General features: G+C 38.1%; 1 protein-coding gene across 7 annotated transcripts in view; it reads left to right on the top strand.

Moving 5' to 3' along the window:
- The window catches only part of Dock11 (dedicator of cytokinesis 11), a 185,079-nt gene that overhangs the window by 120,414 nt on the left and 40,856 nt on the right, over positions 1–23,809 (top strand). For 5 of the 7 annotated variants that reach the window (XM_087599791.1, XM_087599792.1, NM_001434047.1 and 2 more), the window contains 8 exon segments: positions 1,038–1,216; positions 2,791–2,907; positions 5,335–5,410; positions 5,978–6,087; positions 11,962–12,073; positions 18,926–18,992; positions 20,599–20,646; positions 22,586–22,728. In XM_087599791.1, coding sequence (XP_087455917.1) covers positions 1,038–1,216; positions 2,791–2,907; positions 5,335–5,410; positions 5,978–6,087; positions 11,962–12,073; positions 18,926–18,992; positions 20,599–20,646; positions 22,586–22,728 — 852 coding nt within the window. 7 annotated transcript variants of the gene reach the window in all.

Raw genomic sequence — 23,809 nt, forward strand, 5'->3', positions numbered from 1 at the left:
GTGGTTAAATCATAGCCAACAAAAATAGGAAAATAAATATTTTAAGACAATAGTACTACTATCTAACCACCCATTACTAAGTTAAGAGCTTGTGTGGCTCACGTACTTCCCCCTGTCTTTTTGATAATGATGAGGCAGTAGGGAAAAAGAGGAGATAGGGCATTGGGATTTGAGATTCAATTGGAGAATTCCAACATTTAAAAGTCCTAACTGAAAATGCTGCATTGCATTACATTCTGAGGCAGACAAAAGAAAGTAAAAAGGCATTTTATGTAAAATAAATGGAAATACAGTCTACTACCAGAAATTCCTTAATTTGATCCCCAGCCGCCCTCTAATTATTTTAAGTCCCACAGTATTAATGTGTAGGATTTAGTGGAGATCAAAAAGTCTAGAAAGGAGTGAAAGATGCTGTTTGCAGTGGTGATTTTATGAAATGGAAGGTCTGTATTTATGTGATGGTGAATTGATGTGAGATGTGATGCTGACCTGATGTGCGATGTGGTGGCTTTTTGTATTAACATTGTATCTACTATGAATGGTCAGGCCAGAATGTAGTGATGATCGTAATAATCAATACTTAATACTCTTGACATCATCCTGTTTTCTTCTTTTCACTTTATAAATCTAAATGGATAAGGAAATCAAGCATTACTCTATGAAATTGAGTGCTTAGAGTTAAAATTAAATCTCTTTTGATAATAAAGAAATATGTTAAAAGATGACCAAATATAGAATTTTTTTCATCCCAGAATCTAGTATAATTGTACTGAGATTTGAAATAATTTAGGGGGAAAAGTATCATGGTGACTGAAATAATCATTAAAGCAAATCGTCTGTCCCTAATTTAGGAGTAGTCTTATCATTCAAATTTTGCATGCTCATTCTATAGTACAGAAGAATTGTACAAATCGATTAATAATAAAATTTTATAGTTCTTGCTAGCATGACCACAGATGATCAAAATAATTATAGTATTTTAGTTGTCTAATATTTTTTATTCTTTATTAAAAGTTACAACTTTTATTATACTGCAGATTCCAATCTTGAATACAGTTTATCAGATGAGTATTGCAAACATCACTTCTTGGTTGGGCTACTTCTGCGGGAAACGTCCATTGCTCTTCAAGACAATTATGAGATCAGATACACAGCTATCTCGGTCATAAAGAATCTTTTGATAAAGCATGCATTTGATACTAGATACCAACACAAGGTAAGGATGTCTGTACAGTAGCACACTAGCAAATTTCTACTAAGATTTTTCACTCCAGATGATTACAGTGAGGAACATAGTATGAGTTATCAGTGAAGAGGTAATTTTATAAACTATTGGGGTTTTTTCCTCATTTCAGGCTATTAAGTTTTTTTTAAATGTCATGCAAATTAAGTTAAAGGAAAACATTTTCTCAAATCATTTTTTAATAATTTGATGCTGGGGAAAAAACAAGCTGTGGCCCTGTACACAGTGAACACATATTCTACCACTGAGCTCTGTATCCCCAGCTTCTCAAATCATGCTTTTAAATTAACATATATAAAGATCTGTACTTATAGGATGATGAAAATGAGATTAGGTTGCTGTATGTATTTTGCTTCTATTTAATATAAACATTTGGGTAGTCAAACTCTTTCCTTATTTATTCCATAAACTAGGATTTTTGAAAAGTCTTAACAGGGATTGGAAAAATAGTTGAGTCAGGAGCTAAGAGTGCTCACTGCTCTTGCAGAGGACTGCAGTTTGGTTCCCGGTACTCGCGTCTGGCAGCTTATATCGCCTGTAACTTCAGTTCCAAGGAGATGTTACAGGCAGATCCCACACTTCTGGCCTCCACAGGCACCTTTATTCACATGGATGGACACTTAAAAAATCATATAGAGTTGTACCATGCATGTGCTGTCAAATAGTTTAATGTCTGTAAATATATACACATATCCCTAAATGAATATGATATTGATACTTGTTTAATAAGACATACGAAATATAACATATATAAAATATGTAATGTGAATTTTTCTGTATACTAAAAAGATGTTACGATAATATTTAACTGTCAAACCATGGAGGGGGCTGTAAATCTTACATACATTTAGCATTATTTATGTGTGATCCTACATGGCTCTGGTTGCTGTCTCCTACTACTTCAATATGTATTTAAAAGTCATTTACATTGCAATTTAAGGTCATGGAAAATTAAACTACAAACCAAATGGATTTGGAATAACTCTGTGTGACTTCCTAATATTAAGTAACTCAAGGAAATATAATATTTCCTGTTTGATAATCCATCCTTAATTTCAAACATTCAATATAAAGAAACTTGATATAATTTGTTATTGTAGCTAATTTGAAATTTCGATTTACAGATGGACTTTTTCCTATAATTTTATCATGCTGCATTTTTTAGTTACCAAAATTTTTCTATCTACAAATCTTGCCATTTTTTTCATGATTCTGTCTGAAAGTAAATTGATCCTTCGTTTTAAGATATAAACTATATTATTGTAGTTTGTGATTTTTACAAATTATAAACAGCTTAGTTATACTGATCTTGCAAACAACCTTTTCCTTTATGTGATTATGTTTGAAAGCTGTCACTGGACTTTGTATTTTGAGCAAGTCCAAACAGCAACAAAGTTCTTGGATAATTGTTGTAACTATTAGTTCAAACCTCAAATTTTTATAGCTGTTATCTCACTCTTAGTCTTTTAAATCTGACATATGAAGTCGACCCCATTCATTTGTAGCATATACATACTATTAATCAATAAAGTTTTGGTATTTTTCAGAACCAGCAAGCCAAAATAGCACAGTTGTACCTCCCGTTTGTCGGGCTGCTCTTGGAAAATATACAGCGACTGGCAGGCCGAGATACTTTGTACTCCTGTGCAGCCATGCCTAATTCTGTAAGTGTATTAATGCATTTCTGTCTCAAGTTGTATCTTGTTTTATCTGATGAATGTGGAATTGAGGCCATCTGCTATATGATCTAAATCCTACAAATTCACGTTTTAGTCCATATTCCATTGCTACTGTTTGTCCTAGAGCAACGTGTCTCAAACTGTAGTGTGGAGAACACAGATCTTAATTCAGTAGGCTCTAGTGCCGAAGTGCAGAGTCTGTGTGTCTAACAAGCTTAACTGCCTCTGTCTACTCTAAAGACCTCATTTTGGATAAGGTGGTCCAAAGGAATGATTTTTTCCTATTGTTTTGTTCTTTAAATTTTGCTACTAATACATTTCAGTGTATTTATTCATCTTGAGAGCAAAATGAAAGTTTCTTCACTTCCAGAGTGTCAGACACTGGGGGTTAAGATTCCTTTGTTTTTCCCTACCCTTGATAGTCTCTGTTAAGTATTTCTTGATAAGTCCCCTTTAGTTTACCACAGTTGGGTTAAATTTCTCTCTATTCTCCTTAGTGCCTTAAGACGTAGAAGACCCTGAAAGGGTAACAATGTTTCTGTTTGTAAACAATCTTGCCCTTGTAATATTAAAATAGTCCCCCCTCACCCTTAGACCTAAAAGGGTTTCTGTCAATTGCTCCTAGTTTTGGCCTCTAGAGACCTGTAAAATATTTGTTTCCACCTCTATAATTTGGCCCTTACACATTGTCTTAGAGATTTACTGCTGTGCACAGACACCATAATCAAGGCAATCCTTATAAGGACAACATTAAATTGGGACTGGCTTACAGGTTCAAAGGTTCAGACCATAATCATCAAGGCAGGAACATGGCAGCATCCAGGCAGGCATGGTGCAGGAGGAGCTGAGAGTGCTACATCTTCATCTGAAGGCTGCTATGAGGAGACTAACTTCCAGGCATCTAGGATGAGGACCTTAAAGCCCCTGCCTACAGTGACACTTCAACTCCAACAAGGCCACAACTCCAAATAGTGTCACTCCCTGGGCCAAGCATATACAAATCCTTACACACCTTCTAAATTTATCTCCAGGCCATGTATCACCATTTTGATATTTGTCATTCCAAACCATTTATTTTCATGGTCAGTACTTCTGGATACTCTCCAATGTGCAAGTAACCCTATTAAAACAATGGCTGGGTATCACCACTTGAAAGGCTGGAGCGAATTCAAGGCAAGCCTGGGCTACATAAGATGCTACCTTAAAAAGTTTCGGTGCTCAAATTGTATGTTTTGTACTTGTTGGTTCAGTGGCACTGTTAGCTCCTATTTCTCTTCCTTCTTTGAATGGTCCTTGATCATTCATGTATACACACACACACACACACACACACACACACTTTGCAGAATCATTTCATATTGTTGGACAGCAAGTTGAATTGTGCTTTACAAGATAATCTAGAAAATTTTCCCTGTAAAATGCCCTTGCTAATCTTGAAAGCTACTCCTAAATTCCCAAGAAAGAATCTTTGAAAGATCAGTTGAAGGAAGAATTTTAGTTTTATTTTAAAATTATGCATATATGCATGTGTCAGAGTGTGTGTTCATGCATGAGTGCAGGTGCCTATGGAGACCAGAAGAGGGACAAATGTCCTGGAGCTGGAGTTATGGACAGTCCACATGGCTGTTGGGAACTGAACTCTGACCAAGAGCAATTAGGCACTTAGAATTGCTGAGCCATCATTCCAGCCGTATTAGGTTACTGAGACAGGATCTCACTGTGACTACAGTCCAGGCTGGCTTGGAACTGGGAACAAGTCTCCTAACTAGATGTCCTGAGTGCTAGGGTTACTGGTATACGCCACCATCACCAGCTGAAAAAACCACTTTTAAGCTGGCCTGGTAGCTTTCTTGCTTGTGGCACTTGATTGTGTTAATGACAGGAATAGGATTGTAACCTACTGGATGCCATATCGATCTTCACACATAATAAATAGTTCATGCTGTTGTTCATTCCACACACATTTGACATTCATAGTTGAAATGTTTCAGGATCTGTTCTTTTGCAGCTCATGTTTACTTAGGAACTTTTTGTTACACTTCAACTTCTAGCATTGTCTCTGGTTCCAAGGAAGAGAGCTAAACTGAACAATGCTTAGATTATACCAGTTGTAGCCGTGTGTGTGTGTGTGTGTGTGTGTGTGTGTGTGTCTGTGTCTGTGTGTGTGTGTGTGTGTCTGTGTGTGTCTGTGTGTGTCTGTGTGTATATAATATCAGATATCAGAGGTTATAACTCTTACTATAGTATGCTGGCAGCCAATATTTTGAGACGTGTCACTTAACTACTAATAGTATTTGATGTAACTTTCATAGTAAGCTTTGTTTAAAATCAGGGTACAATCTAATTAACATTTTTGTGCTAGTTTTAAAATTGGTTAAATGATTCGGGCATCGGGCATCATATCTGTTACAGGCATCCAGGGATGAGTTTCCATGTGGCTTTGTTTCACCTACAAGCAGAGGGAGCCTGGCCACTGACAAAGAACCAGGTAATTAATCACTTTAAAGCTTATGCAACACAACAAATTTTTAGCAATGAACCTCTGCTCTTTTTTAAATATTCTGTGGTAAATCTATACAAATTCTGATCTTTCCTAACGTTTAGATAAAATATAATTCACATGCAGCCATATTTTCTAATTTGTTTAAACATGATCAAGATGACTAGGTACAGTAGAAAAACTAGAAGATAAGGAAAAACAAAACAAAACAAAAAGACACTGGTTTCCTTTCCTCCTTTTTTTTTTCACTAGTATTGGGTAGGCCACTTTCCTAGGCTTGTGTTTCCTTATCTGTAATATAGGTAAGCTGTTTTGTGAAATATGTCGCTTTATTACATGACTTCCAAGGAACTTTAATAAATTGTTTTGAGAGGGGGAAAATCACTTAACATTTACTTGGGTTCTTTTTGCAGCATTTTGACATATGAATTTGACATTTTTAGAAGACCAGGATTCTCTAATAGCATATACTTATTTAAAATAATGTAGTACTTAGTTTTAAAAATATTTTGATGGTTCTTCCTGCTGTTAACAAGGACTTGGACTTTTTTCCAGCCTATGGGTCTTTTCAAAATGGTCATGGAATTAAGAGGGAAGATTCAAGAGGTTCCCTTATTCCTGAAGGAGCAACAGGATTTCCAGATCCTGGGAGCACTGGCGAAAACGTAAGAACCTAAATATATAGAAAAACCTGGTGACATATTAGGCTACCAACATTTTTAAAAAGTAAACATTCATCTATCTGCTCTCATATAGTCTTTTCTGGATCTGTAAAGTACATCCCACAATTCCTGAATATTATAGCAATACTTTCCTGTCCTTGCAGCTCTTACTTGGACGTCTTTTTCTCCCTTAAGCATAGTTAGTGTGACATTTTTAGTGGAAGTTTGAGACGAGGTTTTTCTCAAAGTTCAAGCACACCTCAGGCCATGATGTCTCCCAGACAATCCTTGAGTCTCCTGCTTCCACCTCCAATTTATTGCCCAGGCTGATCTCAAACTTCTGGCCTCAAGCAGTCTCATCCTTCTGAGTAATCCCAACGACAGGCAAAAACCAGGATGCCCAGTTTTCCTGGTTGTCTTAAAACTTTGTATTGGGAATAAGGCAACTATCCTCGAGCAGCCTAACTCTTACTTCCTTTGCTGTAGCTCACTGTAACCTAGAAGGGGAGGTTTTGATTTAAAATGTTTAATCTGCCTTGCACTTTAATGAAAATATATCAGAGCGGGCCTGATTCAGCCTTTCTTTTAAAAAAAAATAACATTTGTTTGAGAGAAACTTTAGGTCGTCCAGTTGATTGTCTCAGAGTTCCAGAATTACTTAGGGTCTTAAAGTATTCTAACTTTTCCATCAAATTGTTTCAAGCCTAACATCAAAATGTGAAATGTATCTGCTTTGAAGCCAAAAAACCACAGCCTAGAGAGTAAAGTTGTCACACTAGATAAAATTATAGAATCATGTATTACTTAGATGGGTCTGTAAATGTTTTTTAAAATAATAAACTCCCACTCATGTTTTTAAGTAAAACTGGAATTTTTACTTAAGCCAGCCATACTTGAATGCATGTTCATAAATAAGAATTTCCTACTATTTTGTGGCGCACATGATGTGCATCAGTCACCTGGAGGGCTTAAAAATAAATGGCTGCACCTCGCCCTCAGAGGATCAGTAGGTCTGAAACAGGGCCTGCTAATTTTTAATACTAAGTCCTCAGGTGATGCTGATTCTGCTGGTGGAAAGCACCCTTAAGAACCACTGGAATAGGCAGCAGCTCTCTGCTCCCAAACCCCGTGGGAGAGAGACCTCACCGCCTGGTCAGGTGGGCACTCCTGAGGCTGCAGAGCGGAGGAGACCACCAACACTGCCCACCCCTGCCCACATCCCTGGCCCAAGAGGCAACTGTATAAGGCCTCTGGTTTCCCGTAGGGGAGGGCCCAGGAGCAGCAGGACCCCTGCGCCTGAGACGCCGCCGGAACCTGAAGGAAACAGACTGCATAAACAGTTCTCTGCACCCAAATCCCGTGGGAGGGAGAGCTAAACCTTCAGAGAGGCAGACACGCCTGGGAAACCAGAAGAGACTGCACTCTGCACACATCCAGACGCCAGAGGAAAACACCAAACGCCATCTGGAACCCTGGTGCACGGAGGCTCCCGGAAAGAGTGGCGCAGATCTTCCCGGTTGCTGCCGCCACGGAGAGGACTTAGGCAGTACCCCACGAGCAAACTTGAGCCTTGGAACCACAGGTAGGACCAACTTTTCCCCTGCAAGAAACCTGCCTGGTGAACTCAAGACACAGGCCCACAGGAACAGCTGAAGACCTGTAGAGAGGAAAAACTACACGCCCGAAAGCAGAACACTGTGTCCCCATAACTGGCTGTAAGAAAACAGGAAAACAGGTCTACAGCACCCCTGACACACAGGCTTATAGGACAGTCTAGCCACTGTCAGAAATAGCAGAACAAAGTAACACTAGAGATAATCTGATGGCGAGAGGCAAGCGCAGGAACCCAAGCAACAGAAACCAAGACTACATGGCATCATCAGAGCCCAATTCTCCCACCAAAATAAACATGGAATATCCAAACACACCAGAAAAGCAAGATCTAGTTTCAAAATCGTATTTGATCATGATGCTGGAGGACTTCAAGAAAGACGTGGAGAACTCCCTTAGAGAACAAGTAGAAGCCTACAGAGAGGAATCGCAAAAATGCCTGAAAGAATTCCAGGAAAACATAAATAAACAAGTAGAAACCCATAGAAAGGAGACACAAAAATCCCTGAAAGAATTCCAGGAAAACACAATCAAACAGTTGAAGGAATTAAAAATGGAAATAGAAGCAATCAAGAAAGAACACATGGAAACAACCCTGGACATAGAAAATCAAAAGAAGAGACAAGGAGCTGTAGATACAAGCTTCACCAACAGAATACAAGAGATGGAAGAGAGAATCTCGGGAGCAGAAGATTCCCTAGAAATCATTGACTCAACTGTCAAAGATAATGTAAAGCAGAAAAAGCTACTGGTTCAAAACATACAGGAAATCCAGGACTCAATGAGAAGATCAAACCTAAGGATAATAGGTATAGAAGACAGTGAAGACTCCCAGCTCAAAGGACCAGTAAATATCTTCAACAAAATCATAGAAGAAAACTTCCCTAACCTAAAAAAAGAGATACCTATAGGCATACAAGAAGCCTACAGAACTCCAAATAGATTGGACCAGAAAAGAAACACCTCCCGTCACATAATAGTCAAAACACCAAATGCACAAAATAAAGAAAGAATATTAAAAGCAGTAAGGGGAAAATGTCAAGTAACATATAAAGGGAGACCTATCAGAATCACACCAGACTTTTCTCCAGAAACTATGAAGGCCAGAAGATCCTGGACAGATGTCATACAGACCCTAAGAGAACACAAATGCCAGCCCAGGTTACTGTATCCTGCAAAACTCTCAATTAACATAGATGGAGAAACCAAGATATTCCATGACAAAACCAAATTTACACAATATCTTTCTACAAATCCAGCACTACAAAGGATAATAAAGGGTAAAGCCCAACATAAGGAGGCAAGCTATACCCTAGAAGAAGCAAGAAACTAATCGTCTTGGCAACAAAACAAAGAGAATGAAAGCACACAAACATAACCTCACATCCAAATATGAATATAACAGGAAGCAATAATCACTATTCCTTAATATCTCTCAACATCAATGGCCTCAACTCCCCAATAAAAAGACATAGATTAACAAACTGGATATGCAATGAGGACCCTGCATTCTGCTGCCTACAGGAAACACACCTCAGAGACAAAGACAGACACTACCTCAGAGTGAAAGGCTGGAAAACAACTTTCCAAGCAAATGGTCAGAAGAAGCAAGCTGGAGTAGCCATTCTAATATCAAATAAAATCAATTTTCAATTAAAAGTCATCAAAAAAGATAAGGAAGGACACTTCATATTCATCAAAGGAAAAATCCACCAAGATGAACTCTCAATCCTCATCTTTGGTTGGTTTATATACAAGTGTGCAATTTCTAGGCTTGAAAGTAAAATGATGCTATCTGGTGCTGGATAGAGGAGCTTTATTTTTTATTATGGCAGCTTGCTATTTTTGTAACATGGTGATTTGGTTGAACACAATAAAGTACAGTAGTAACTGATCTCCCCTTCTTCCTGGATGAGTGAGCAGATGATTAAATGTTGATGTCAGCATCCTTGAGCATATTCAGATGAGCTTCTGCTTCTGTTGAAAATGATGCTGTGTTTGATTGTGGTCCGAAGCTTTGAAGAACTACTTGGCATCTCCTTCCTTGGCGGTCTCACTGCTTAAACATAACAGATTTGATAGCTTGTTGGTAAGGTGAGGTCCAGCTTGTCTCCACTAGGTCATCTTCATGTGAATCTGGTGGTTATACAGTTTTGTTTTAGGGATATTTCATTTTTTTAATAATGGTTTTAGCTGACATTCCTGGAGAGAATGAATAAAAAAAAAAAGAACCACTGGAATATACATCTTTGAACCTTTGGGTAAATAGTAATTTATTCACAATGGTTCCTATTTCACACTATTTTGAATTGTGATGATACCATCACAGATAAGGTGACAGCGATTAAATAACTTCCTAGTAATTTCATGTCTAACAAGCAATCAGAACAAGTTTGTTTCAATCTAATTCAAAATCCTTAGTTTTATGTACCCTGTTAGCTCAGCTCTGAGTATTGTTTAATTAGCAAGGGTAAAACTTTGTGTTATTGTTACTCTTATTTATATAAATCCTCAAATAAATGCGATATTGCCATGATTTTGGTATTTAAAGAGATCTCATTAAATAATAGGAACAACATTACTTGACCTAATTTGGAAATATTACCTGGTCCTTCTTATTTTAATTATTGTATCAGCACATTTGGGTTTTGTTGTTGTTGTGATTGTTGTTTTTACTTATTCACTTTACATCCCACCCGCTGCCAGCCTCCCTGTCAATCTTTCCCACAATCCTTGCTTCCCCTCCCCCTTCTCCTCTGAGCAGATGGAGGCCATACCCCCCTCCTGCCACCCTGGTGCTTCAAGTCTCTGTAAGGCTAGGCACTTCTTTCCCAACTGAGGCCAGACAAGGCTGACCAGCTACAACATATCCACATACAGACAACAGCTTTTGGGATAGCCCTGCTCCAGTTTTTCAGGACCCACATGAAGGTCAAGCTTCATATCTGCTACATAGGAGTGGGGAGGTCTAGGTCCAGCCTGTGTATTTTCTTTGGTTGGTGGTTCGTCTCTAAGAGCCCCAAGCATCCAGGTTAGTTGACTCTGTTGGTCTTCCTATGAAGTTCCTATCCCCTTTGGGGCCAGCAATTCTTTCTCCTATTCTTCCATAACCCAAGCTCTATCCACTTTTTGGCTGTGGGTGTCTATCTGTCTGAGTCAGGTGCTAGGTGGAGCCTCTCAGAGGACAACATACTCCTGTCTATAGCATAACCGAGGATTACTAATCGTGTCAGGGATCGGTGCTTATCCATGGGACAGTTATTGGTTGGCCATTACCTCAGTCCCTGCTCCCTCCCCCATGTCTGCATTGCTTGTTTTGGGTTGAAAGTTTTGTTGGTGAGTTGTTGTCTATCACTCCACTAGGGTTCCTGTATGGATACAGGAGGTGGCCTCTTCGGGTTCCATATCCCCAGTGTAGTGAGTCACAGCTTAAGTCACCCTCATTGATTCTTGGGTTCCTCCCTTATCCCCAGTCTCTGTCTCTCCCTGGAGATGCCCCGCCCCAACCTCATCACCTCGGTCAATTGGAGATTTCCATTCATTTTCATGGCCATGTAGCCATCTCTCCTGTCCTTCCCCACACCTGATCCTGAACCCCATTCCCCTCTGCCTTCCCCCTCCCTCCCAGTTCCCTCTCTCCATCTGCATCTTATGACTATTTTATTACCCCTTTGAAATGAAATTCAAGCTTCCTTGCTTGGGCCTTCCTTCTTGTTAAGCTGCATTGGGTCTGTGGAGTATAACATGGTACCTGTATTTTATGTCAGCCCATTTTTAAATAGGTTATTTGATGATTGGATATTAATCCATTCTAAGAAGTGATTCAAATTTTAAAGTGTAACTTTTAGGCAGTGATGGGGAATTAAACACAGAGCTTGCATATGTTAGGCAAGTGATCTACTTCTCAACTTTATCTCCAGCCCTAAAATATGTTATGTTTTCATATACCTTAAATCCCTCCTTCACATAACAGATATTCTTCCTAAAAATTTTTGAGTATTTTCAGTTTTTGTTATTATAACACAAAGCATACGGGAGTGGAACATTAATATATCATTAATAGCTATATCTTTATGAACAACTGAAGTAATTTCCAGTGATATCACTAGATACTGTAGCAATAAAGACTCAACCCATTTACCTGTAAGAAAGACTATAAAATTTATAGTTTTCCCCAGTAGGACTAGTGGTGAAAAAATAATTTGAGTTTAAAGCTGTGTAAAATCGCCATATTATTTCATAAGTCTCCTCTCTTTTATCTTACAGACCCGGCAGAGTTCGTCAAGAACTAGTGTATCCCAGTATAATCGTCTGGATCAGTATGAAATCAGAAACCTCTTGATGTGCTACTTATACATAGTAAAGATGATTTCTGAAGGTGAGAGACTAGCATACTCAGCAGGAACTGTAGTAGATACCCCCTCCTAAGTTCAGGCCTGTAAATTGAGAACATACATTTTAGAAACAGATCTTTAAAGATTCAAGTCATGAAATATCCCTTAAGATGAACATTAAAATAAGTTTCCATGGATTTGAATGTTTGATAGGATTTAAAACTATTAACTTATAAAAATTATGCAACAATTTTAAGGGTTTTTAGGCAAAGCATAAAATGTTAAGTGGTTAATATAACAGGAAGGAAATAATCACAATACAAAATTAACACTTTAGCATTTATTTGAACTAGGATTTGAAAAACATAAACACAGAAGCAAGAAACCAGGGCTTTCTGAAGGTAGGGGATGCCACCATTGTCTCTTTGAGTACCAATGGTGTTGTCTGGAGTCAGTCATTGTCTCTATAGCATCAATGGTGTTGTCTGCAGTCAGTTGTCTCTGCAGCACCACGGTGTTGTCTGGAGTCAGTCGTCCTCTCTGCAGCAGCCCTGATGTCTGGAGTCAGGATGTCAATCTGTATCTCTTCTTGGAGAAGAATGGTATCATCTGCTAGCATTACCAGTTTCTCTTTATACTATATAACTATAAATAAGGGATTACATTCATATCCTCAGGAGTTAAAATTGCCTTTTCCTCAAATGTCACATTTATTTATAAAATTCCCACCCTCTTCTTCCATTTATCTTTATTTGCTCAAAAAGTATGCAGGTCTAAAGAACATAAAATCTACCTAAGTAGGCATTATACAGTGTATACATATAATATCATATTCTTCCTCAGGAATATAGACAATTAGCAAAGTAAATGTAAACTAGGGGAGCACATGGCTAGCATATATGAGACTCTGGGTTCAATTCATAGCACATGTACAAAACAGAAAAGAAAAATAGTTGTCAACATGCAAAATCAGTAGATAAATTTAAAATAAATTCAAAAAAGCACCTGGGTTCTAATCACCATTATCATATAACTATCTTGTTCAAATTTTCTATTACAGACATATTTTTAGATTTACTATTTTTTATTTCTATTTTGGGCTTTTTTTAAAACAGAATCTCATTATATAACCCTAAATGGCCTGGAACTCACTGTATAGACCAGGCTATCCTCTTTTGCTCAAGTGCTGGGATTAAAGGCACGCACCACCATGCCTGCTTGTTTTTCTTTATGTGTATGTGTACCACATGTATGCCTACAGAGGTGGGAAAAGAGCATGAGATCCTCTGGACCTGGAGTTACAAAAGGTTATGAGCCACCATGTGGGTGCTGGGAACTGAATGAAGGTCCTTTGCAAGAGCAACAAGTACTCTTAACTGCTGAGTCATCTCTCCAGCCCCAATTTATATTCGTTTTGGAGAGAGGGTCATACTATACATAAAGATGGCTCAATCTCTTGATTCTCTTGCTTCAGCCTCTTGAGTGCTAAAATCACAAGGGTACACACCACATTTGGTTGTTTCATTTTTTTCCCATCACACTTGGCTGTTTCATTCTCCCACACATACCTTGGTGTCAGATGACAAACCAAGGGCTTCCACTTTGCACATGCTTATGCAAGTGCTTCACTGTCAAGCTAAATCCTAGGCCATATTTTTAAACTTTTTTGATACTAGAGACATGAACCCAGGGCCTAGCACATGAGCTATATACTCCCAGCTTATTTTATACATACATTTTTACTAACTATTACATACTTTATTTTTGTGACAAAGAAACATTATAACAGATTATTCAGATAGGAAAGCAAATTGTAGAGTACAACAATACCACAGTCTTTTTTTCTTAGCCAAGGTTGTAAATTCACAATCTTCTTACCTATCTTCCAAATGCTGGAACTGGAGGTAACTAGTAGTATGCCCAACTATTTCTCATTTAAATTTTTTTCTGGTACTACACAACCAGGATATCTTTAACAATTTTTAACAAACATTACTTGAATTTCTTTGATAGTACAAAATAATAATATAAATAATACCAATTATTAGATAATAGCCAGTTAGGTACAAAAATATTAAAGCCCTTAGCCACATATGAGTAACAAACTCTGAAATAAATTAGTACAACTCAAAAATAGTATTTTTTTTCTTTTTAAGATTGAATCTTTTTAGCCTAGTTTGTTCTAGAACATACAGACTAACCTTGAATTTGAAGTTTTTCTTCTTCAGCCTCCTAAAGACTGGAATTCTACCATCTCATATAGAAAAATTATACAAATAACTGAATAATCTATTGGTCTCATGAATATACAACTTAGGAGTAAACTGTCAAAATTTTATTGAAGTCAAAGATTGAAGCTCTGTGGGGCTGGGGATTTAGCTCAGTGGTAGAGCGCTTACCTAGGAAGCGCAAGGCCCTGGGTTCGGTCCCCAGCTCCGAAAAAAAAAAGAACCAAAAAAAAAAAAAGATTGAAGCTCTGTGATAGGAAGGTTCTTTGTAGTTTCAGAGAAGACATTTTCAGTAACTCATATTTTGTCTGCATCAAATCTCTTTATCTTTTGCATGTTTAAAGTCAGACTGCATCCCATAAAGTCATTCTCTTTTTATTCTAAAAAAATGTTTACTTCTAGATCGTTTTTAATGTATTAGTTCTAGTGACCTTGTCTAATAAATAGTATTTTTATTACTCTATGTGCATTGAATTCTTACAAGTTTACATCCTTCAGGTGCTCATAATTTTTTAATTGTATTATAAAATTAATAACTTTAATATCAATTTATTCTATGTATACACAATTGTTTTAGCAGCAGGGGGGATTTTGACATTTCCTTCTCTGTCTATATATTTTACTAATAGCAATTCACTATTTTAGGGTCCTAAAGGGCATGAATCAAAGAGTTTTAAGTTCTAATACTTTATTATTTGTTGCATAATCTGAATTTACAGGAACACTATCTTATTGAACACAGACACATTTTCTCAGAAGCAAACATGAAGGGAAGCTGAAACTTTTTTCTATCTGTTTTTTACTTTTCAATGAAATCTCTGAAAGAACTCTCTAGGAATCACTTTTAGACCTCTTTGCAAGATGTCTTATATCTTCAGATTCACAAGTGCTTTTCAGAGTAGTTTCTCCCCTGGAAAGCCGAGGAGCATGACCAGATTTCACTGAAATGTCATTATTCTGACTGCTAGCAGACTGTGTTGCTCTCCTTTTCTGAATATATTTTGAAGTATAGTCCACAGGAAACACCTGTGAACTATTTTGTTCTCTTTTCTTTTCCCAAGATGCCAGTGCAGAATTAGGATTACAAGGCATACTTTCCTCTGAAGTTTCAGATACTATTATAGGTTCCTCTCCAGAGGAAATGCTGGAAAAGCTCCAAGTTAAGGTCTTCTCCTTATCATGTTTTTGTGTGGAAGTACTTACTCTACGACGTCTTGAGGAATTATCTGACTCATCTTTGTTAAAGGTGTCCGATGAAGCTTTTATAGAACAAGCTGTACATGACAGTAATACATTGGCCTCTTTGGTATCATGATCCTCCTCGGGACAGGAAGAGTCCACAAAAGAGGTCTCTGAGACTACCTGGATTTCCTGACTGCTTTGTGGAGTTTGTTTACGTGAAGGAGGTGGTTCTACCTTCGGTGTACAGAGAGATTTTTTTTGTTCATCTTGTGGTTTTGTAACATACCTAGGAGACGACTGCAACTGTACTGCTTGGGAAGGCTCCTTTACTGTATAAATGTGTTTAATTTTCATTTGAGTACCTTTAACGAAATCCTCATAATCACTATCTGAAAAAGCCAACTGAACACGTGAAGGTGGAGTTGCTTTTAGCCTCTCCAAAAGCATTTTGTTTTCTTCTTTTAATTTGTTATTTTCTACAGTAAGCTCAGCAATCTGCACGAGATTTTTTTGTTGCATGTTATTAAATTCTTGTTGCAGCACATCCCTGTATGTTTCGTTCATTAAACAGCGCTCACATACTTTTGAATGGGAGGATTCCAGTGGTTGCGTTAGTGGTTTATTGCCCTTTGGTACTGGGCCACCACACCGCCTTCCCTCTGTCAACCGTGACTTTCTCATATTGCTTAATTTCACCTGTAAGCGGTAAAGCTCTTTATCATGGACCTCTTTCAGTGACAACCATGCCTTTTTAAAGTCATCAGACGCCAAATCACTTACGCTAAGCTTTATGTTACCTGCCCGTGTGGGTTTTCTACCACCTTCCCTGTCTTCACTACCACTACTGCTGGCCTGCATCGTTTTTTGACTTATCGGGAACCGAGAGAGGCAGGGGTCAAGCTTGGCAGGACCACTGACAAAAATGGCCAGAGAGCTTCTGCTAAATACTTGTCACTGACTAGTGACCACCAGGACCCACCAGCTGCTCTTTAACTACAGAGCTGTTAACTACAGTTACTTAGCATGCCACTGACCAAAACGAAAAACAAACAAACAAAAACTGTCCAAAAAAAAAAAAAAAACCTCCACTGAGAACTTGACACCGGCTAGCGACTGGTAGGACCACTGGCCGCTTTTTCACTATGGAGCTGTGGCCAGCAACTTCACATGCCACTGACAAAAAGAAAAAATGGCACAGAAGCCTCTAATTAAGGTCCGCTGACCAGAACACTAGCCCCGGCAGCCCTGCCAATCAGGTCTGTAGGCAAGGGGCGCGGCTGCCCCGTGGCCTCACAGGCCTCACAGGCCTCACCCGCCCCCCTGTCCCTTTACAGACCTGCCATGAAGCTGCCTTAAGACCAGTCCTGCAGAGACTTTTCTGTTCGTGCTGCGGACGGACAGAAAAGCACAGTTTCTTTACTCCTAGAAAGGAGCTAAAAACTTTTTGCCAAAACAAAACAAAAATACCAAAGCTTGAGGGAAACAGAAACCCACCACCGCCTTCAAAAATGGCGCCGCGCCCTCTGAGGCCAAGCAGGAATGCCCTGAGAATGCTGAGGGAGCACGCATGCGCCTGAGAATCACGTGCCAGCCCCGCTCCCTCAGGAGATACCAAGAGGCCAGGCTGGATGGAGGAGGACAGAAGTTGCCTTTAGCTTAATCTTTTAGAACAAATACTTTAGAAAAAGTATCAAAAACATTTTGATTATGAAAGATTAATAATTTAGAATCATTGGAAACTGTTGGTAGTCGTGGTTTGATAAAATACTTTTGAGTAAGGTGAGGACAGTGACTCATGCTAGGGAGCTGAGGTGAGAAAATTGTGAGTTCAAGGCCAACGTACCTCCTGAGCCTCTAGACCCCGACTTAAAAATAAAATTTAGGAAATGCTGTATAATTTGAACAATCTAGAGGCAAAGGCAAAGGAATGGAAAATTTAAGGCCATTCTGGGCTACATTCTCAACCCGGACCCTGTCTTCAACCTGGGCCACGGAGATAACTGGCCGCCGCAAAACCCTTTGCCAAATATCTCGAGTTCAGTCCCTGAAGCTCAAATGTGGAAATGGAGCACTCAGCTTGCACGTTGTCCTCCAACTTCTACTGGTATATCAGTTTAAACATGTTCCGAACATGCACAAGAAATGTAATAATATAATCATGATAATTAATTTTTTAAGAACTGGTAATATAGCTGTGTGATAAAGTACTTTCCTAGAACATATAGAGTATTAGATTTAATCCCAGGATCAGAAAAAAATATATTAAAAAATGAGAGAAGCAACATCAAAGCTCCTTCATCCTACCTCACTCAGTTGTAAGGTTGGCGTTGTCTCCTCAATCCTTGTCTACCTAAGACTGTTGCTTAGGTGAAAAGAGAGTAGTTTTTCTACTTTTTGTGACAAAAGATTTTGTCATTTACAGTAGGATAGCCAATGCTGCTAGGTATATAAGAGGAGTATAAAAAAGAAAGCTATATTGTGACAAAATTTAGTACTTTTTCTTTTTTTATTTTTATTTTTAGTTTTGTTTGGTTTTAGCCAGAGCTGGGCAAAGTGGTACATTCCCTTTATCTCAGCACTTGGAAGGTAGAGGCAAGAGGATCAGGAATTCAAGGTCAACCTGGACTATGAGACCCCTGTCTAAAACAAATAAAATACCTTCTACCCCCTGTAAGTAGGTAGGTAGATAGTTAGGTAATAAAAGATTTTGGAAAAAATGAAAGAAATGTATTAAAAAAAACTTACATGGATAGGTTTAAGATGTTCTTCTCTCTGAAATAGTTGGACACACACAAACCATCAACCTCATTATCCAAAGAGGAAAATGGAAGACGATAATTTCGTTCTCTAAATTCTTAAATCTTTTGGTTAACAGAGCCCTTCAAGTAGCAGATAAAAGCACCTGACTCTATCTCTCTAGAAAACTTCCCATAAACCTACCACTATTTGTAAAATTTTAGAGTTGGCTAAGCCTTGGGTATAAAAGATAAACAAAAATTTCCTTATTTTGTCCTCAGCTATGATAGGAAGATTAGAACTAACCATCAAAAAGAACATTTATAAAGTAAAAAAGATTAGGATGTGAAATAAAGATTACTGATTCATTTGAAATCAATACAAAATATGTATGTGTATTCTTTTGAATGCAGTGTGATAAAACACATTTGTGATGTTAGCACTCTGGAGGTAAGACAGGAAGCAGAAAGTCTGGGCACCTGGGACCAGCCTAGGCCTCTGTGAAATCCTGCCTAAGGAAAGGAGAAAACCCCCTTGGTTGTGCAAGCCTATAATCCCAGAACTCTGAGGTGGAGGCAGGAGGATTAGGAATCATACTCAGCAACATAGTGGGTTTATTGTCAGCCTGGAATATATATCATCCTGTCATAGAATGTGCGGGTGTTGGGCAGTGGGAAGACAAATATAGGGATAAAGTGTGTGATAATGGGCCTTTGATCTCTGATCTAACACTACTTCTCCTATTTTCAGATACCCTCTTGACTTATTGGAATAAAGTGTCTCCCCAAGAGCTCATAAACATTCTCGTGCTTCTAGAGTAAGTTACAGTATTTTCCTAAAATACAGTTCACTTACTTGAAAAAGTTGGCTGAAGGTTATTAGATATTACTGTTTTTCTGTTTTCAACAGTTCATTTGCTATTATTGTAGACAACTAAATGATTTTTAATAGTCTAGAGTCTAGCATTCTTCACCTAGTGATAAAAGGATGGAGGTGGAATACTTGTGATCCCATAGAAAAGGTCTTATCTAGTAATAGACTGCTTTACAGGTGAGTAGAATTCTTACTATGACCTTGAAAACTAGGAAATTAGAATGGTATCAGCTGCCTTGTATCAGTCCTTTGAACCGGATACTGTATTAATGTACAGCTAAAATTTAGATGTTGAACTCTTAGAGTGGAATAATTCTAGACAGTAATCACTTTAGGAGCAGACAGCTGTAGCTCTATGAGTTTATATAGAAATACACATCTACCTATATTTTAAAACGCTCGGGGAAACCAACTATAGTGATTGAAAGGTGTTATATGCTAAGCTACTATTTATCATTATCAAAAGGTTAAAGGAAAATTATGCATAGAGAGAAATATAGGAATTTTTACATAAATAGTACATATGCATTATAGACACGATTTATATACTCATAATATACAGAGAGGATAATCAATATATAACCAGTTGATGCAACCTTTTTAAAAATTACAGAAAATATCTGCTGGTTAGCTGTTAAGATTTCAAGTAGGTTCTCCTAAATATGTATTTCTTAGACTTTTGATTAGTTTACAAAATAATGGGATTTTCATTATAGCATTTTCTTACAAATCAATTCTATTGATCTTCTCTTGCCCCATCCTTTAAACCATTCCCACTCCCGCTTACCCCATTTTTCCATTAGCCCAATTTTTCCTATCCCATAGCCTGTCTTCTATTGCATTTTGTTCCTATTTTTCCTTTTTTCCTATCCCTCCCTGAAGTTCTCTTTTTTTTCACGGTCCCTTTTAAATTGTATGACCTCCCCCAGATGTAGCAAACCCTGTTTATATGCTGGGAAATATTTACCAATAAAGACAACTGATAGTGAGAATTTGCTTGAAAAGAGGCAAGGTGAATGGCAGGGTGGAGGAAGATTAGCTTGCTTTTTATGGAGCTTAAACAAGACTGTTCATGACAGCTATTGAAGCTGGGAAGTAATGAGCATATGGGGATTTAGATGTTATTTTTCCTATTTTCATGTGTTTATGATTATTAATAATATAGAACATTTTAATACCTCTGTACAAAATATAGCATTTGCCTCTATTTCTATGATTAAGGAACATGGTTTAGTCTTAATGATGACTAGAGACCTTTGCTATGGTATGGTACAGTGCACAAAAGATGATTCACATGGGCAATTTTTTTTCTAACTTGTCATTACATTCATATGTAAAGACACAGGACTTTTAATGCTAATATAACTATAGCAAATACATGTGGAAAGGTAGGGTATGGCAGTCCTGTAAGTAGCTATCAATGGAAATGAATGTTAGTATAATATCATTTCAGTAAATTGATCTTTGAAACATATGACCCTCTACTTGTTACTTGTCAAATTGTACCAGGTAGCCATATTTTACTAATGTGCTGTTGTTCTCCTTTCTAGAGTATGTCTGTTTCACTTCCGATATATGGGGAAAAGAAACATAGCAAGGTAATTCCTGCGGGCACTACAATGTTCCATTTCTTTATTCTTTTCCAGCAAAGAGCAAGCCCATCAGTGGCATGCGAAACCTAGTGACTTTAGGTTAATGTGAAGGCAGCTGTGATTTATTCAGCGTATCCCAATTCCAAGTTAAAACCAATGCGAACGAATGCTATGTTTTCAAAAGGGTAATGACTAGAATGATAGAGAAGGCTTCTACCTTCTGAGATCTCCCTAAACTTTGTGTTTCCTGGAGGACTTAAGTAAGGGCTAAATAGGTAGGCAGAAAATCAAAAAGCAGACTTGGCTGTAAAAGTCGCTCTTGCCTGCAGTGTGTTAACATCCCAAGTGCTAAGGTGACTAGAAAGCCTCAACAGTAATTAGGACATACATCTATTTATTCTTTTGCCTCTTAAATCTTTATGAAGAAATGTTTGAGGGGCTCCATGGCATAGCTCAGTGATAGAGCATTTGTTAGCATGCACAGGGCCCTGGATTCAATTCCCAAAACCACATTTTTTTTTAAAAAAAAATGGAAAGAAGAAGGAAAATACATTTGTTCTTGGAATATGGCTCAGCTGAGTACTTTCTGAGCATATGTGAAGCCCTGGGTTCAGCCCTCAACACTGGAAAAAACAATCAGGAGTCTCTTAAGGCAAATGGTCGAAGGCAAAAAAGGTCTTGTTTATTTGAATTATGAGTGGATCTGTGTAGGTATGAATTAGAACTACTCACTAAAGGAATTCAAATATAGTCTTTTAAAATTTTATGTGCATGCTTGGACATGTCAGAGGATAGCTCATGGTCTGGGTTCTCTCCTTCCACCATGTATGTCCCAGGGATCCAGCTTGGGCACAGTGGTAAGGACCTTTAACCACTGAGCCATGTCTCTAGCACCAAATAGTTTATTTTTCAAAGTTAAAATCTATAACAGTTTCTTTCTTTTCTTTGTTTGGTTTGGGTTTGGGTTTGGGTTTTGGCCCCAGGATCTCATGGAGCCCTTTTGCCTTCAACTTGCTCTGTCTCCAAGAAGGACCTTAAACTTCTGATCCTCTTGCCTCAGCTTCTCAAAGGCCAGGATTATAGGATGTGTAAGCACACCATGCCAAGCTTAGTTCTACAGTCTGAAGCCGTATTACTGTGTCTCTGGAACAGCCTAGTAATAAATCTCAAGTGATGCATGTTCCAGTGACCACCATCTTTCCCTAAGACTGTGAGCTGCTCTGACCATTGGCATCACAGATTCTGTTACTCTGACCTGATGGTCAGAAGAGGACAAACTTTTCCTTCCTGAGTTTACAGACGACCCAGCTATAAGTGATCCAGAAAGAAACTGAATTGATATTTATACTTGAATATCTGATGCCAGCCCCTTCCCATTTCACTGTCTGTCTTCTCACTTCTTCTTCCCCACTTCCTGCAAAAAAAAAACTGAATATTATTGGAGTATTGTCTACTTAACCCCAATGTTTTGAGAAGGTTAGAAGGCTCTTTCTAAATGCCTTAGCTAATAGTATACACTCTTTTTGAAACCCATTAAAATGTTGTACAATTTAGGGGCTAGAGAGATGGCTCACAGTTTCTAATATACCTCATTTAATCTAAGCAATAGTTGATAGAATCTTTGAGCAGCATATTATATTTATCTGGAAACACATCAACTAAAATCACACTTTAGTTTAAAAGAATCAAACAATGACGTATATTATTGGAGCACTTCAGTTTTTGCTGTTACTGTTTTTTGTTTGTTTGTTTTGTTTTATTGGTGGGGATTTGAGGCAGGGTCTCACTATGTAGCCCTGGCTGCCCTGGAACTCACAATGTAGAACATGCTGGCCTTGAACTCACAGAGATCTACCTGCCTCTGCCTCTCGGGTGTCAGAATTAAAGGAATACACCATCACTGCCTGTCTTTACTTTTGGTTGTTGATTTAAATTTTTATTTTAGGGTGCATGATGCCTGGCTATCCAAACACTTTGGAATAGATCGAAAGTCACAAACTATGCCAGCTCTTCGAAACAGATCAGGGGTCATGCAGGCTCGGCTTCAGCACCTTAGCAGCTTAGAAAGCTCATTCACACTTAATCACAGTAAGTAATCTTGGGTCAGAGGCATATCAAATAGCCTGGTAATGCTATTTAATCTTTTTTTTAATTTAATGGGTATGTATGTGTGATGTGTACGCAGATATGAGCATTGTGTAGATGCAAGTATGTATGTGGAGGCTCCGTTGAATTTTATTTTTAATTGTTTTAGATTTATTTATTTTATTTAATTTTTTTTAATGTTTAGCCTGAATATATGTATTGCGCCATGTTTGCCTGGTACCTGTGAAGGCACTTGACCCCCCCAAGATTGGAATTGGGCATGAGTGTGAGTCACAATGTGGGTGCTGGGACTTGAACCCAGGCCTCTGGGAGAGCAATAAGTGCTCTTAACTAGTGAGCCATCTCTTTAGCTCCATTAAATTTTAATAGAACATATTAATATCTTAATAAAATAGCATATAAAATATTCAGTTGGAGTTACAATTGTTCATTTAATGACTTATGACATATATGTCCTGTGCTGACTGCACTACTGTTTTTAGTAGTTCAGGCCTGTAATTCCAGCTACCAAGGAGGGTGAGGCAGAAAGTTCACAAGTTCAAGGCCATCCTGAGCAGATTTGATCTTGTCTAATACAATAAAAAGCTAAAAAAAAAAAATACTGGGGACCTAGCTCACTGCTAGAGTGTATGCTTGCCTAGCATGCATGAGACCTTATGTTCAATCCTCAGTAGCACCAAATAATCATAATAATGAGCTCTAAATACTACTTGTTGAAGGTATATTTAAATAGGATAAGAAGAGAAATCTTGCCTAACTGAGGCCATTAAGGGGATTAGATAAAGGGAAAGTACCCTCTGACTGCAAATATTAATTTAAAAAAACTCAGAGAAAGAACACTTTCATTTTCATGCAGGACTCCAACTGGCACAGGGAAAGAGGCCAAGAAAACTAAATTTGTGAAGCCCGATTATAATGATAATAAATTATTTCCTGCATAGACAGACAGACCCTGAGCTAAAAGACTTAGTACACATTTTTTATTGTTTGTTAATCTTTTTTTACAGTCCAGTTGTTGGCCCCCTCCCGTTCTGCCCGAGTGTTCCTCATCCTGCTCCACCTC

Source organism: Rattus norvegicus, chromosome X, assembly GCF_021556685.1.
Source record: "Rattus norvegicus strain SHRSP/BbbUtx chromosome X, alternate assembly SHRSP_T2T, whole genome shotgun sequence".
In the NCBI taxonomy this organism is placed as follows: Eukaryota; Metazoa; Chordata; class Mammalia; order Rodentia; family Muridae; genus Rattus; species Rattus norvegicus.